At 39.3% G+C, this 17,000-nt stretch overlaps 1 protein-coding gene and 1 non-coding gene across 5 annotated transcripts in view; one reads left to right on the forward strand and one right to left on the reverse strand.

Annotated features, from left to right (window-relative positions):
- Positions 1 to 17,000, forward strand: part of BMS1 (BMS1 ribosome biogenesis factor) — a 48,231-nt gene that overhangs the window by 16,390 nt on the left and 14,841 nt on the right. For all 4 annotated transcript variants that reach the window (XM_054435518.2, XM_054435522.2, XM_054435520.2 and 1 more), the window contains one exon: positions 2,982 to 3,063. In XM_054435518.2, coding sequence (XP_054291493.1) covers positions 2,982 to 3,063 — 82 coding nt within the window. The remainder of the gene's footprint in view (positions 1 to 2,981; positions 3,064 to 17,000) is intronic.
- On the reverse strand, positions 11,055 to 11,158 carry LOC129007020 (small nucleolar RNA U13). The gene has a single exon (XR_008492200.1). It is a non-coding gene; the product is annotated as a small nucleolar RNA U13 (small nucleolar RNA).

Genomic DNA, 17,000 nt, shown 5'->3' on the forward strand with positions numbered 1-17,000 from the left:
ATGGCTCAATGCAGCCATGACCTCCTGGGCTCAAGGGATCCTCCCACCTCAGCCTCCAGAGTAGCTGGGACTATAGGCATGAGCCACCAGGCCTGCCTAATTTTTGCATTTTTTGTAGAGATAATGTTTCACAATGTTGAGCTAGTTTCGAACTCTGGGTTCGAGTGATCTTCCTGCCTTGGAGCCTCCCAGAGTGCTGGGATTACAGGAGTGAGCCATCGCGCCAGCCCCTTTCTCTATATTCTCTTCTGGAATGTTCTGATCTTCCAAAGGCTGCCTTCTTTTTGTCAATTCAGTTTGGCTTAGATGTCACTTCTCACAGAGGCCCAATTGCTATCATACTGCCTATTGTAATTCGCCAGATAGCATTTAATACACTTTATGAGATTTTATTTAACCATTTTTTAATGGTGAAATTTAATACAGATATAGAAAACCACGTAAAAACAATTGTTTAGCCTAATGGGTTGCCAGAAGGTGAATATCCCTGTACTCAGCACTCAGGCTGGGAAATCAAGCTTTGCTGCTCAATTGCGACACCAGCCACAGTCCCCTTCCTCCCTGTAGAAGGAGGTGTAGTCCAGCCTCTTAAGGTGATGCTTTCCTTTTCTTCCTGGTTTCCTCCTTCACGCTTCACAAGCATCACAGTTTACTTTTACTTGATCTGCACTACTGTTTTCAGTCTATCTTTTAACATTTTTAGTCAACAATCTTTCCTTCCCATTTCTTTTTTTGGTTACATTTTATTTAATAAACCAAGTCTTTGGTCTGTAGAGTTTCTTGTATTCTGGATTTTGTGGATTGCTTTGCATCCCTCTGGAGTTTCCCAGGCCCTCCTGTATTTCCTGTGAATGGGTATGGAGCAATACCAGTAGAACTTCTGTGATGAGAGGAATGTATATCTGAGCTGTGGGTGTGGCTACTTGTGGCTACTGAGCTCTTTAAATGTGGCTAATGAGACTGGAGAACTAAATTTTAAATTTTATTTAATCTTAATTAAGATTAATTTAAATAGCCACGTATTTCTAGTTACCCTGTAGACAAAACATCTAGCAGTTGGATGGGATTTAAATTTGATTTTTATTTTTCGGTGAAACTGCTTCCCAGGTGATGGTGTTTTCTCATTAGGAGGCGCATAAAGACTGGTTGTATCCTTTTGATGCTGTTAGATGTTATCAGTTGTTGGTGCTCAATGCCTAGAACCATACCAATTTCTTAAGAATGTAGAGTGGTGATGTTCCATTCAATCATTTCTCTTTATGTATTAGCTGTAATACTTCTTTAAAGAGAAACTTTTCCTCTTTTACTATTCGGTTATCCACTTCCATATATATAGGGTAAATGCTTGATTTTTTTTTTCTTTTTTTTTTTTTTTTTTTTTTTTGAGACGGACTTTTGCTCTGTCGCCCAGGCTGGAGTGCAGTGGCACGATCTCGGCTCACTGCAAGCTCTGCCTCCCGGGTTCATGCCATTCTCCTGCCTCAGCCTCCCGAGTAGCTGGTATTACAGGCACCCGCCACTATGCCCGGCTAATTTTTTTGTAGTTTTAGTAGAGATGGGGTTTCACCATGTTGGTCAGGCTGGTCTCGAACTCCTGACCTCCTGATCCACCTGCCTCAGCCTCCCAAAGTGCTGGGATTACAGGTGTGAGCCACTGCACCCGGCCCATGCTTGATTTTTTAATCAGTTTTTGGAGTGATTCTCCAAAGGATACTTGTTTGTAAGTTTCACTGTGATGTCATGGATATAAATGTAGCTGATGTGCCTTGTGCTCCTGCACCTGTTATCCCTTATTGAAGCTCCTCTTTATCCCACCTGTGGCCTGTAAGAGTCTGTGCACACCAGCTCCTGAGTCCTTATGTTACAATCATAGTCATTCTTTATCAATTCTTGCTCTATGATATGAGAGAGCACTTGGAATCACCCATAAGAAATCCTGATTTCTTTTAGTGGGAAATGGTATTTCAACATGACAGCCTAGGCATAGGAATGCTTACTGCCATGAGTTGATCATTACTTCTAGGCCTTCTCAGTGACCCGAACCAGGAGAGCTCATATAGATATTTCCAGTTCATATACAGGACTACATCTTATTCATTCTTCCACTGGAGAATTATTCCTTGGTTGAATCAGCAGATGATGAAATTAGAGAATCGCATAATTACTCATTTGCTTTATCCCATATTACACACAAAATAGTGTCAGAATAATATGACTACTGAAAACAGTTAAAGATTTTTTTCCCTTATATACTGTCTCATTTCTGTTTTCAAAAGTGACTATGCCATTTTACTTATCCACTGGCACTGTATGTGGGTTCCAGTTTCACCAGTTCTTCACCAGCACTTGCTATTATCTGTCTTTTTGATTATAGCCATCCTAGAGGGGGTGAAGTTGTATCTCATTGTAGTATTGACTTGCATTCCCTGATAGGTAATGATGTTGAACATCTTTTCATGTGCTTATTGGCTATTTGTACATATTCTTCATGTTGTTTGCCCATTTCAAAAATTGGATTACTTAGTTGTATGTGTTGTTTATATATTCTGGATATAAGTCCCTTATCGGATACATAATTTGCAAATATCTTCTCCCATTTTATAGGAATTAAGTTTTCAAACAGACAGGTTTAGATTAACAAGTAGCAAGACCAACTTTGTAAACTACTGTCTCATTGCATCGCCTTAGAAACCTTAATAAAATTGAAAATCAGTTAAATTAGTAATTATCTGTTTGTTTACTTATGAGGTCAGTAGACTAGTAGTATTTAATACTTTCCCTGTCTGCTGCTTAATGTGTTTTATCTCTGTGGTTATACTGTCTCCATGAAAGGTAAAGTTATTTCCTGGGCTCATTTGGAATGAGAATATCCATGAAAGTGGGAAATATTTAAAGGCAAGTTGTCACCTACTGCCATTTCTTAGAGTTGTTTTGCTGAGTAATTGGAACACCTCACCTAAGTGCTGACTTTTCTGTGTAAGGTTATGAACAGTATCAGAGATTGCTTCGTGACTGGAAAGTGGGAAGATGATAAAGATGCAGCCAAGGTCTTAGCAGAAGATGGTAAGTAAAGAGCTGAGTTCTTCAGGAAGACTGGCTTCTCTAAACTTTATCTTCTTCAGTATCTTAGACAATAGTCAAATTGAAAATAATAGTCACTTGTCAAATGCTTTGGGGAATTCAGACAGGAGTAATGAACCACGTAATATTCTGGGTTTTCCTTTTATGATGATCTTATTTTCTCAGTTGGCTGATTTACTACATATGGACTTTAAAAGTGAGAAACTTTCCATAAATTTTAATCGTGTGTTTGTTGAAAATAGATTTTGTGTGATGTGAAAAATATATACAAATAACCTTCATATTTTTTTCATAGTAAAGGTAGTATGCATTGTGAAAAATTTCGAATGAAAAGTACATAACATACCAGAATTCTACCAACCCATAAAAAAACCTTTGTTAGCTTCTTCAACTATTTCCTTCTAGTCATTTAAAAATCATGTGTTTAAACCTTTTTAGTTGTACTTTATATAATTTTCGGCAGGAGGATTGCTTAAGTGATGTACTTTATATAAATTTTGTCATTAAATTTTTTCAAATATTTAATTTTTATTATTTAAAATTAAATAAAAAATATTTTATTTAAAATAAATAAAATATTTATTATTATACTATTATTGAAGTCACAATTTTTTCAATATCTAAGTAGTTTTGTACTTTGTTCATTTTATAAAGAACTCCACACTGAACAACTTTGAAATAATTCTTGGCTCACACTTTTTAATTTCATAAGATAGATTCATAAGTGTTAGAATTGAGTCATTTTTATGGATTGCAACTGCCACATGGTTTTTTGGAAGGTCATTATTTTTGTTTTGTCTTGAGACAGGATGTCGCTCTGTTACCCAGACTGGAGTGCTATGGTGTGGTCATGGCCCACTGCAGCCTCACCCTCGCAGACCGAAGCCTCCCGAGTAGCTAGGACCACAGGCTTGCATCACTACACCTGGCTAATTTTAAAATTTTTTTGTACAGACAGTCTTTTTATGTTGCCCAGGCTGGTCTCAAACTCCTAGGCTTAAGAGATCCTCCTGCCTCAGCCTCTTGAGTAGCTTGAACCACAAATTTATACCACCATGCCTGGCTAATTCTTAAATATTTTGTACAGATGGGGGGGCTTGCCATGTTGCCTAGGCTGGCCTTGAATTCCTGGGCTTAAGCAATCCTCCCGCCTTAGCTTTCTAAAGTGCTGGGATTACAGGCATGAGCCACTGTGCCTAGTCTGTAGTATGTGAATGTATTCTTTATATATATATAATTTTTTTTTCTGGGTTTTCTAGTTAATATCATTGATCTCTGTTGGTTCATTTATTATTACTATAATTTAGTACTCTATGTGGCTTTATCACGTTACTAAGACACCAGTTATTAAAACCGTGTCTCAACAGTTTCTTTCCCTTTTTGTTCTGCTGGGGGGCTTCTTTTAGGATTCTCCTGACTATTCTCACTTGCTTATTGTTTTTTCCATAGGAACTTAAGAATCGTCTTTTCTGTTTTCAAAAGAAAGTGTGGTGGGTTTCTTTTTTAATCACTTTAGTGAGGTATAATTGATGGTAAACTATAGTGTTTAAAGTACACAATTTGATAAGCTTTGATATGTGAATATACCATCACCGCAATCAAAATAATGAACACATTTCTCACCCCCACAGTTTTCTTACGCCACTTTGTAACCCTCCATCCTGTCCTCTTCCATCGCCAGGTACATTCAGCTGCCTTGTGTCACTATTCAGTAGGTTGTGCCCTTTAGAATTTAATCGAAATGGGATCCTACAATATGTACTGTTTTCTGTCTAACTTCTTTTACTCAGCATGATTATTTCAAGATTCATCCATGCTGTTGCATCTTCATTTCTTTTTGTTGGCTAGTGGGTAGTCCATTGTATGATGTATAGCAATTTATTTATCTGTTAACCTGTTGATAAACAATTATTTCCAGGTTTTGGCTATTGAGTAAAGCTGCTATGAAAATTTTTGTAGAAGTCTTTATGTGAACCACCGCTTTTATTTCTTTTGGGTAAATAAGTAGTTCAGAATGGACTAAATGGGTCATATGATAGGTACACATTTAATTTTTTAAGAAATTACCCAACTGTTTTCCAAAGTGTTTATACCATTTTCCATTGCCACCATAACTTTATGCGACTTCCGGTTGCTTCACTCTACATCTTTCGCAGTACCTGGTAGTATCAGTCTTTTTAAATTGTAGGCCTTCTTTTAGGCATAGAGTGGTATCTTGTAGTTTTAGTGACTAATGGTATCGAGCATTTTTTCATGTGCTTATTTGCCGTCTGTGTCTTCTTTGATGAAATATCTGTCCAAATCTTTTGCACATTGTTTTAATTTGGTTGAATTCTAAGAAATTTTGTGTATTTTTGATACAAATTCTGTATCACATGTTATCCAATTATTTTTGCCTGGCGTGTGCCTTGTCTTTTCTATTTTTAATAGTGTTTTTCACAGAGCAAAGTATTTAGTTTTGGTGTAGGTCAATTTATCAAAAAAAAATTTTTTTTTGGGGGGATGGAGTCTTGCTCTGTCTCCCAGAGTGCGATGCGATCTCGGCTCACTGCAACCTCTGCCCCCGGGTTCAAGCCATTCTCCTGCCTCAGCCTCCCGCGTAACTGGGATTACAGGCGCCCGCCACCATGCCTGCCTAATTTTTGTGTTTTTAGTAGAGATGGGGTTTCGCCATGTTGGTCAGGCTGGTCTTGAACTCCTGACCTCAGGTGATCCACCCGCCTCAGCCTCCCAAAGTGCTGGAATTACAGGCATGAGCCACTGTGCCCTGCCCAAAATTTTCTCTTATGGACTCTGCTTTTGATAGTGCATGTAAGAAATCTTTGCCTCACCCAGCGTCACAAATTGTCTCATATATTCTATAAGTCTTACAGTTTCAAGTTTTACATTTAGGTCTATAATTCTTTTTGAGTTAATTTTTTATAGGGTGTTGGGTATGGATTTAGGTTCCTTTTGACATATTGATATGTACTTTTCCCTGCACCATCTGCTGAAAATCTATTTTTTTCCCCATTGAATTGCCCTGTATTGGTTGGCCATATATGGGTGAATATTTCTGGGCTCTCTGTTTTGTTCCATTGATACATTTGTTAATTTTTGTACCAATACCAACACTGTCTCTGTTACTTACAGCTTTATAATTAGTCTTGGAATTAAGTAGTTTTTAAGTTTAGGTAGTTTTTCAAACTTTATTCTTCTTTTCAAAGTTGTTTTTGTTAATCTAGGTTCTTTGCATTTTCATGTAAATTTTAAGATGAGCATGTCAATTGCTATGAAAAAGCCCACTGCAATTTTGATTGGGATTTCATGGAGCTTGTAAACAATTTGGGAAAATTGCCATCTTAACCACATTGAGTTTTCTGATCTATGAACATAGTAACTCTCCATTTATCTTTTTCTTTAATTTCTCTCAGCAAGGTTTTCAGGATACAGGTCTTATACAACTCTCAACAATTTATTTTCATATCAAGTCGTATTTATGTATGGCTAATATACAAGAAATGCAGTTGATTTTTTTTTTTTTATTGATCTTGTATCCTGCAATCTTGCTAAATTACTTGTTAGTTCTTTTTTTGAGACAGAGTCTTGCTCTGTCACCCAGGCTGGAGTGCAGTGGTTTGATCTCAGCTCACCGCAGCCTCTGCCTTCCAGGTTCAAGCAATTCTCATGCCCCAGCCTCGCAAGTAGCTGAGATTACAGGCAGCCACTATCACGCCCGGCTAGTTTTTTTATTTTTAGTAGAGATGGGGTTTCACCAGGTTGGCCAGGCTAGCCGCAAACTCCTGACCTCAAGTGTGTGTTTGGAGGGGAGGGGTAAACTTTGACTAAACAGTATTCATGGTTTTCTAAGTAAATACTTCTTACTATCCCAAGGATTCTGTTTCTTTTATGCTGCTTTTTCTCCTGTTCTGCACAATAAAGCCTGGGCTTCCAATTCTGCTTTGACCTTTCACCTTGGTCCAATTTCATATGGTTCCCCCAGTTTCTGTGCAGGATGGTTCTGGGAGCCAAGCAGGAAACTCTTTATCTACAGAAAGGCTGAGATAGATCCCGGTGGTTTTACTTTCTTTCTTTCCTATCTGGATGACTTAATTTTTCTTGCCTTACTGCCCTGGTTTAAACTTCCAGGACAGTGTGGATTAGAAGTCAAAGTAAACATCCTTGCTTTGTCCTGATTTTGCTTATTTTCCAAGTGAACTTAAGAATCACCTTTTCTGGCCAGGTGCAGTGGCTCACGCCTATAATCCTAGCACTTTGGGAGGCTGAGGCGGGCGGATCACGAGGTCAGGAGTTTGAGACCAGCCTGGCCAACATGGTGAAACCCCGTCTCTACTAAAAATAAAAAAATTAGCCGAGCGTGGTGGCACACGCCCGTAATCCTAGCTACTCAGGAGGCTGAGACAGGAGAATTGCTTGAACCCGGAAGGCAGAGGTTGCAGTAAGCTGAGATCACGCCACTGTACTCCAGCCTGGGCGACAGCGCGAGACTCCATCTCAGGAAAAAAAAAAAAAAAAAAAAAAAATCACCTTTTCTTTTTCCAAAAGAAAAGTTTGTGGTGTGTTTTTTCCTAATTAAACTTTTAAGTTTGAGGTAATTGTAGATTGACATGCACATGTAAGAACAAATACAGAGAAAAAAAAAAGAACGAATACAGAGAGATCTCCTGTATCTTGTACTATAGCAGTATCTGTGTATATATGTACTATGTATACTATGTGTACTGTAATACAAGGTCACAGCCTGGATGCCAACATTGATACAATCTGCTGATCCTATGTAGATTTCTCCAGTTTCATTTATGTGTGTGTGTGTGTGTTTTACGTGTATGTGTCTATACTTCTGTGCTCTTTTATCACATGTGTAGGTTTGTGTGTCTACCAACAGTTAAGATATGGAGCAGTTCCGTCACAAGGATTGCTTGTATTGCTGTTTTATAAACATACCCACGCCCCTGCTGTTCCCCAGCCCCCAGTTCCTTCCCTTGTGAACCATAATGTGTTTTCTGTTTCTACAATTTTGTCATCTTTAAGAATGTTAAATAAACAGAATCATACAGTCTATAACCTTTTGTGAGGGGCTTTTTTTCCTCAGCATAATTTCCTGGAGATCCATTCAAGTTGGTGCATGTACCATAGGTCATTCCTTTTTATTGCTGAGTAGTGCTCGATTGTATGGATGTACCGGTTTGTTTAACCATTCATCCAAGATCGAGCTGGGTTGTTTTCAGTTTGTTTTGTTTTGTTTTGTTTTCAGACAGGGTCTTGCTCTGATGCCCAGTCTGGGGTGCAGTGGTGTGATATTGGCTCACTGCAGCCTCGACCTCCTAGGCTCAAGTGATCTTCCCACATCAGTACCCCCAAGGAACTGGGACTACAGGCATGCACCACTGTGCCTGGCTAATATTTTTTTATTTGTTTGTTTGTTTGTTTTGTAGAGACAGGATCTTGCTGTGTTGCTTAGGCTGGTCTTGAACTCCTGGCCTGTTTTCAATTTTTGACTATTAGAATTGAGCTACTATGAACACTTGTATACAAGTTTTTGTGTAAATATGCACTTCCCATTTTTCTGGGAAATAAATGCCCAATAATGCAATTGCTGGGTCATATGGTAATTACACAGTTTCATAGGAGACTGCCAGAGTAGTTGGGCCATTTGTTGTTTCTACTAGCAATTATGTGAGTGATCCAATTTCTTTACATCCTTGCCAATGTGTGGTGTTCTCACTGTTGTTTATTCTAGCTATTCTAATAGGCATATGATATTTCATTGTGGTTTTAAGATATACTTCCCCAGTGGCTAATAATGGTGAGCATTTTTTCATGTGTTTATTTGCATTTTTATATCTTCTATACAGATAAAAATGTCTGGGGATGTCTTTTTTTTGCACTTTTAAAAATTGGGTTGGGTTGGGTACTGTGAGTTCATTATATGTTTAACTGCATCGTCGGATGTGTGATTTGCAGATACTTTCTCCTAGTCTGTAGTTTTCATTTTCTTAATGGGGCCTTTCACAGAGCAAACGTTTTTAGTTTTTATTTTTTATTATTATTATTATTTTTTTGAGACAGAGTCTTGCTCTCTTGCGCAGGCTGGAGTGCAGTGGCGCGATCTCCACTCACTGCAAGCTCCGCCCCCTGGGTTCACACCATTCTCCTGCCTCAGCCTCCCGAGTAGCTGGGACTACAGGCGCCCACCACCACACCCGGCTAATTTTTTTGTATTTTTAGTAGAGACAGGGTTTCACAGTGTTCACCAGGATGGTCTCCATCTCCTCACCTCGTGATCCACCCGCCTCAGCCTCCCGAAGTGTTGGGATTACAGGCGTGAGCCACTGTGTTGGGCCAAAAGTTTTTATTTTTGATGAAATCCAATTTACCAGTTTTTTATAGTATTTTTTGTTTTCTCTTTACACCCAGGATCTATTTTGATTTTTTCATTTTATGAGATATGAGGCTTAGCTCAAGGTTTATATATTCGCCTGCAGTTGTATAATTTTTCTAGCACCATTTATTTTATTGAATTGCTTTTGACTTTTGTAAAAAATTAGTTGAGCATCTTTCTGTGAATCTGTTTCTGGGTTCTCTTGTGTTCCATTGACTTCACATGTCAATCCCTTGGCCAGTACCACCCTTGCTGTCTACGTTCCTGTAGCTTTATAGTGAGTGTTAATGTTGAGTAGAGTGACTCCTCTTACTTTATTCTTGTTTTTCAAGATTGGTTAAGCTATCCCAAGGCTTGTGACTTTCCCTATAAATTTTAGAATAAACTTGTTTGTGTCTACAACAACTTAGCTGGGATTTTGATAGGGATTGCATTAAACCTATAGATCAGTTTGGGGGGATAATCTTTTTCTATTTTGAATATTAAAATAGATGAACACAGTATATTTATTTATTTTAGTTTTTATCTCTTTCCTCAGTATTATGATTTTCGGCATACCAGTTGGGAATATGTTTTGATAAGTTTAGACCTAAGTATTTGATTTTGATTGATTTTCTTTTGTTTCTCTTTTGTCCTACTAAACTCACTTATTAGTTGTAGGAGGGTTTTGTTTTGTTTTGTCTTTGTAGATTGCCTGGGATTGTCTACACAGACAGTTGTGTAGAAAACATAGAGACAGTGTTATTTCTTTCTTTTCAACCTGTATGGCTTTTCCTTCTTTTTTTTTTTTAATTAAATTTTTTGGGGGTAGAGATGGGGTCTCACTATGTTGCTTAGGCTGGTCTCAAACTCCTGAACTCCAGTGATCTGCCTGCCTCAGCCTCCCAGAGTGCTGGGATTTATAGGCGTGAGTGACCATGCCTGGCCTTCTTTCTGTTTTAAAATTTTCTGCCTTAATTCAGTGACTGGACTTTTAGTACAATGTGGAGTAAGAGTGCTGAGAGTGGACTTCCTATGTTGTTCCCAATCTTGTCACTGTTATTTATTTACTATCATGATTGGATGTTGAATTTTGTCTAATGCCTTTTGGTGTCAGTTGATATGATCATCTGGATATGGGTTTCATTCTTTACTCTTTTGATATAGATTACACTGATCCTTTTATTTTTTGAGACACGATCTTCCTCTGTCACCCAGGCTGGAGTGCAGTGGTGCGATCATGGCTCACCACAGCATCGACCTCCTATGCTCCAGTGATCCTCCTGCCTCCACCTGCCATGTAGCTAGGACTACAAGTGTGTGCTATCATGCCTGGCTAATTTTTTTTTTTTTTTTTTTTGTAGAGCCAGGTCTTACTGTGTTGCCCAGGCTGGTCTTGGCTTCAAGGGAACTCTTGGCTCCAAGGGATCCTCCCACTTCAGCCTCCTAAGCATTAGGTTTACAGGCAGGAGCCACTGCACCTGGCCTGATTCATTTTTTGAATATTGAAGCAGACTTGCATACCTGGAATAACTCTCACTTGATCATGAATGAAAATGAAAATACAACATATGGAAATGTGTGTGTTTTTTTGTTTTGTTTTTTCTTTTCATGTCAGATGGTTAACGTGCTAATGTTGTAACAAGGGTCAAGGGTGGCATATCCCACATACATGCATGAATACCCAGTCATCACACTTATGAACTATGAAAAGATCACCATATGAAAATTTTTATACAAATCTTTTTATGTGTTCTTGGATTCCATTTGATAGTACTTTGTTGAGGACTTTTTGCATTCATGAGAGATACTGGTCTGTGGGTTTTTTTTGTTTTGTTTTGTTTTTTCTTTTTGTGGGGGTACTGTCTTCATCTGGTTTTGGTATTGGGATAATACTAGCCTCATAAAATGAGTTGCAAAGTGTTCCCTATTCTGTTTTCTGGAAGAGTTTGCATAGAATTGGGATGAATTCTTTAAATATTTGGTGTAATTCTCCAGTGAAACCATCTGGGCCTGGAGATTTCTTGTTCCAGAAGCTCTTAATTACAAATTTTATTTCTTTAATGGTTATAGGACGATTCAGATTATCTATTTCATCTTGCCTGAATTTTGGTAGTTTATGATTTTCAAGGTGTTTCAAGTCCTGTTAGGAAAGTGGAAGTTGCACTGAGTGCCTTCTTGAAGAGACCAGCTTGGGTAGTCTGAGGGTGATGTTTAGAGTATTTGCTTAATACTCTTTAACGGCTGTGGGACCCTTTTTGATAACCCCTGTTTTATTCGTGATGTTGTTGGTTTGTGTCTTCTCTGTTTTTATCTTTGTCGTAAAATTTATTAATTTTGTTGATTCTATTCAAATGACCAGCTTTTTGTTTCATTGATTTTCTCTGTTTTTCTGTTTTCAGTGTTATTGATTTCTGCCCTTTATTTATTATTATTATTATTTTTTGAGACTGAGTTTCACTCTTGTTGCCCAGGCTGGAGTGCAATGGCACGTTCTTGGCTCCCCGCAACCTCCACTTCCGGGTTCAAGTGATTCTCCTGCCTCAGCTTCCCAAGTAGCTGGGATTACAGGCACGCACCTCCACGCACAGCTAATTTTTTGTATTTTTAGTAGAGACAGGGTTTCTCCGTGTTGGTCAGGCTGTTCTCAAGCTCCCAACCTCAGTTGATCCACCTGCCTTGGCCTCCCAAAGTGCTGGGAATACAGGCGTGAGCCACTGCGCCCGGCCAATTTCTGCCCCTTATTGTTTCTATTCTTCTGTTTGTTTGGGGTTTATTTTGTTCTTTTTGAAATTTCTTAGGTTATTGGTTTATCTTTTCTCATTTCTAATGTGAGCATTTAGTGTTTAAATTTCCTTCTCAGTACTGCTGAGCTGTACCCCACAAATGTTCATGTGTTGTATTTTCATTCATATTTCCTTTGGGACTTCTTTTTGGCCCATGCATTATTTATAAATATGTTGTTTTAATTATCAAGTATTTAGAGAGTTTCCCGATTTTCTACTATAGATTTCTAGCTTGATTACATTATGTTCTGAGAACATATTCTTACGATTTGAATTATTTTAGATTTGCTGTGATTTCTTTTATTGCCCCAAATGTACTTCATCTTGATAGATTTCTATTGGCTTTAAAAATGTGTGTATTTTGCTGTTGGAGAGTAGGGTGTTATACGGATGTCAGATTTTGCTGGTTGACTGTTCAGATCTTTTGTAAATCCTTGCTCCTTTTCTGCCTAGTTTCACTCTGTCACTTACGCTAGAGTGCGGTGGCACGAACGTGACTCACTGCAGCCTTGACCTCCTAGGCTCAAGCAGTTCTCCTGGCTTAACCTCCTGAGTAGCTGGTACTATAGGTGCGTGCCGCCACACCTGGCTAAATTTAAAATTTTTTGGAGAGACGAAGCCTTGCTATGTTGCCCAGGCTCGAACTCTTGGCCTCAAGCTATCCTTTGTCTTTGCCTCCCAGAGTGCTGGGATTACAGGCATGAGCCACTGTGCCCGGCCTCTGCCTAGTTTTAACAGTTGCTGAGAGGAAGATGTTGAAGTAGATGTCTTCTTGGTGGGTTAATCCTTTTGTCATTAAGCAGTTGTTATGGTCACTTCCTTTTCACCCCATTGGTGAAGGAGGGGTCCCTGCCCTTAAGTGTAGGAGATGGCTGAACACGACACCTGGCGTGGATGGATGAGACTGACAGCAGTGTTTTAGTCACATATACCCACAGCTCAGAGGAGGACACTGCATGCCACGCAGGGTCAGATGGGCACCATACTCTGTAGCGGAGTGAGGGCTGGGGGCTGAGGAAGCAGGCAGGCTTGGTAGTAACAAGAGTGCACAATGACCAGTGGTTCCTAAGGGGGAATGCAGTTGGCTTGTTTGAATAAATTCATGGGCTGGCAGACAGGTGAAGTGAAACTTCTTAGGCTGAGCTGCAACTGTTCTGGCTGATAAAAGAACTAGCCAGGTGGGGAGCCTTTCCTGCTGGGTGGCAGGGTAGGGGGTGTCTGGTAGAAACAGGAAAACCCACGGCTAGGCCTTTTGGGCCCTGTGAGGCTCAAAGATGTCAAGGCAGCATAGGAAATTTTAGATCTTAAAATTCAGCGAAGACCCTCTCCAGCTCTGGTAAATTATTTTGCTTGAAGTCTACTTCATGAGATATTAATATATTCACTCCTGCTTCCTTAAAAAATTAATGATTACATAGGATGTCTTTCTCCATTCTTTTACTTTCAGCCTACTTAAGTCCTTAAGTGAGTTTGAAGTTTCTCATGAACAGTATTTCGTTGGGCCATGTGTTTATTATAGGCTCTCCATCCATCTGTCTTTTGGTTTATTTAGACCATTTACATTTATTTAAGGTGCTTTTTGTTACATAATTGCTTATGTCTGATGTTTTTACTATTTGCTTTTTTGTTTCCTTCTTCTTTCCCTCCATCTTGATCTATTTCTGTATAATGTTGTTGCGTGTATCTGTTTGTATAGTCTTGAAGTGTTTGCCTGGATGTTACAATATGCGTATTGTAATATAGTAGTCTACTGGTGCCAGTATTTACCACTTCAAAGTGTGGAAACCTGCCTTGCATTTATGTCTCTTTACCTTTTCCGCTTGTATGAATCACTGGCTTGAGTATTAGGTGGTATGGTTTTTGTTTCAGTCGTCAAATGTGATTTTAAGAACTGCGGATTGTCTCGTGTATGTATCCACATTTCTGGTCTTTCCTTTGTCCCTCCTCCCGTAGTCCCATATTCATCCCTTCTGCATAAGAACTTTCTGTAGCCATTTTTTTATTTTGATTTTTTTGTTTTAATTTTTTGTATTGTGGAAATGACAGAACATATTTCTGTAGCCACTTTTTAGCATTTCTAAATTTACCAGAGACAAATTCCTATATTCTCTTCCTCTGATAATGTCTTTATTTCTCTCTTCATTTCTGAAGGGTAGTTTCATGGGATATAGAATTTGCAGCCAACAGTTTTTTTGTTTGTTTGGTTGGTTTTTTTTGTTTGTTTGTTTGGTTGGTTTTTTTTTAAGCACTTGAAAATGTTGTGCCACTTCCTTCTGGCCTCCATGGCATTTGAGTTGGTGTGTCCCTACAGGCATTCTGCCATTTTTGGTCTTTGTTTTTAGTTTTGAAAGTTTAATCAGCGTTGCTTTCTTTTGGTATACTTTGAGGTTTGCTCAGCTTCTTGAATCTGTAAGTTTATACCTTTCACTAAATGTGGGAAGCGTCAGGAATTAGTTATTTGCATGCTTTCGTAGTTCTGGTCTCCTGTGGGTCTCAGATAACATAAATGCGGGGTCTTTTGTTATCGTCCCACAGGTCCGTGCAGCTCTGTTCATTTGTTTTCAGGTTATTTTCTCTCTATTGTTTAGACTGGGTGAATTCTGTTGATCAGGTTTCAGCTTCTCTGATTCTCTCCTCTGTCGTCTCTACTTTTACTCAATAGAGCCCATCTAGATAGATTTTTTTTTAATTTTTGTTACTGTATTTTATATTTCTGTAATTTCCATTTGATTCTTCAGTTTCTTTGCTGATGTTTTCAGTTCTTTGTTTGTTGCCATAGGATTTGTAGTTGCTTGTTGAAGCATTTTTATACTGACTGTTATAAGTGGTGAGTCAGATGGTTCCAACATCTGCCTATGTAATTTTTTTATTTTTGCAGGCAGTCCTCCTATTTGTGTTAGTCTGTAGGTCCTGGTCTACTTTGTGGGCTGTGATTCCAATGGCAATTTAATTTCAGAGCCTTCATGGTGTTATTTTGGTCTGTTTGGCTTATATGTATCACTGGGACTCTCCCACCAGTCCCTGCAGTTGCCCAGCTGAGGAAACAGGGGAGCTGCCCCAGGCTGGGCCACCTGCTGCAGCTAGGTGGGTGGGGAATGGTGGTTGTCTTGGTGTGTGGAGCTGGTTTTCTTGTTGTGGGGAAGATTTCCTTTGATCTGGGGGGCTGAGTTTGCCTGGGTTGCCTTCTATTGCTACGTTGGGAGTTGGGAAACTCTGGGCCTGGTCAGCTTCCTATTGGATGAGGTCCAGGGAGACACCTGGCCACTATGCATTCCCTAGTCCTAGAGTCCCTCAGCAGCCTTTTTCTTTCCACCTTTCAGAATTCTCCATTGATCATCTCCTGTCTGTTATTTCTTAGGAGGGTATAATGTGTTATCTTCTCTAGACCAGAAATCCTTAATGGTGGTTTCGGGTTGTCACTGTGCTAAAGGGAGAATTGGTGTATTTGTGATGTCGAGTCTTTCAAATGAGGACATATCATTATTCAGTAGATAATATTTACAACACCTACTTCCTTGGGTTGAAGAATGTGGTTAAGTCAAGGAGAGTACTTAACGCAGTGCCTGGTGTGGCGAGCACTTATAGTGTTGGTGGTGATGCTATTCCTTTTGTCCTTTGGTAGCATATTAAAGCTTTTCTTCTTTTTTAAAAAAATAAAGTTCCGGTGCATTTCTTTTTAGGTTTATTCCTATTTTGTCCTTTTTTGCTTTTATTACAAATAGGAGCTTCCTATCTATTATAACTTCTACTGGTTCTTTGGCCCTTATGTGAAAATGTTTTAATAGCCTTGCAAACATTGCTCTCCCAAATGAGTTTTAACTTGCCTATTTCTTTTGTTTTCCTTTTTTTGAGACAGGGTCTCACTCTGTCACCCAGGCTGGAGTTCAGTGACGCAATTATGGCTCACTGCAACCTCTGCCTCCCGGGCCCCCAAAGTGCTGGGTTTACAGGCGTGAGCCACTGCACCCAGCCTTACTTGTCTATTTCTTTTAAGAGTGGGAACTATAATTGAGCCCAGAGCTCCAAAAACAAATGAAGGAATGAATGAGTGAATAAGCTCTTCCCATGGGTTTGGTGGGTTTGGGGCTCTACTCTTAATCTAAATGCTATGTTTTATATAATCTAAAATTTCCCCTAGGTGTGTTACACAATTGTGTTGTGTTGAACTTACATTGAGACTCCTTTTCACATGTGCTGGTATCAGCGTGGGGCTTTTCTGTTCATTCTTTGAACTATTCTTTTGGGGGACACACATAGACCTCTGTGTCTTTCATAAAGAGTGTCCATTGGCCAGGTGCGGTGGCTCATGCCTGTAATCCCAGCACTTTGGGAGGCTGAGGAGGGCAGATCACGAGGTCAGGAGTTCGAGACCAGCCTGGCCAATTGGTGAAATCCCATCTTTACTGAAAATACAAAAATTAGCCAGGCTTGGTGGCGGGTGCCTATAATCCCAGCTACTCGGGAGACTGAGGCAGTAGAATTGCTTGAACCCAGGAGGCGGAGGTTGCAGTGAGCTGAGATCGTGCCACTGCACTCCAGCTTGGGTGACAGAGTGAGACTCCGTCTCCAAAAAAAAGAACAAAAACAAAAGAGTGTCCATTATGTATACTGGAAAAATTGAGATTGGGATTTTGACATGAAGTGCGGAAATGTGGATTGGGTCCATTTAGTTTACCTAAACAGATGATGAAATACGAACTGTTTTACAAAGCATTCCCTAGTGCAAAGTTTTGCCTGTGTGTGTAGTGACAGGAACAGTGAGAATGAGGCTT

The sequence above is a fragment of the Pongo pygmaeus genome, chromosome 8, assembly GCF_028885625.2.
Source record: "Pongo pygmaeus isolate AG05252 chromosome 8, NHGRI_mPonPyg2-v2.0_pri, whole genome shotgun sequence".
In the NCBI taxonomy this organism is placed as follows: Eukaryota; Metazoa; Chordata; class Mammalia; order Primates; family Hominidae; genus Pongo; species Pongo pygmaeus.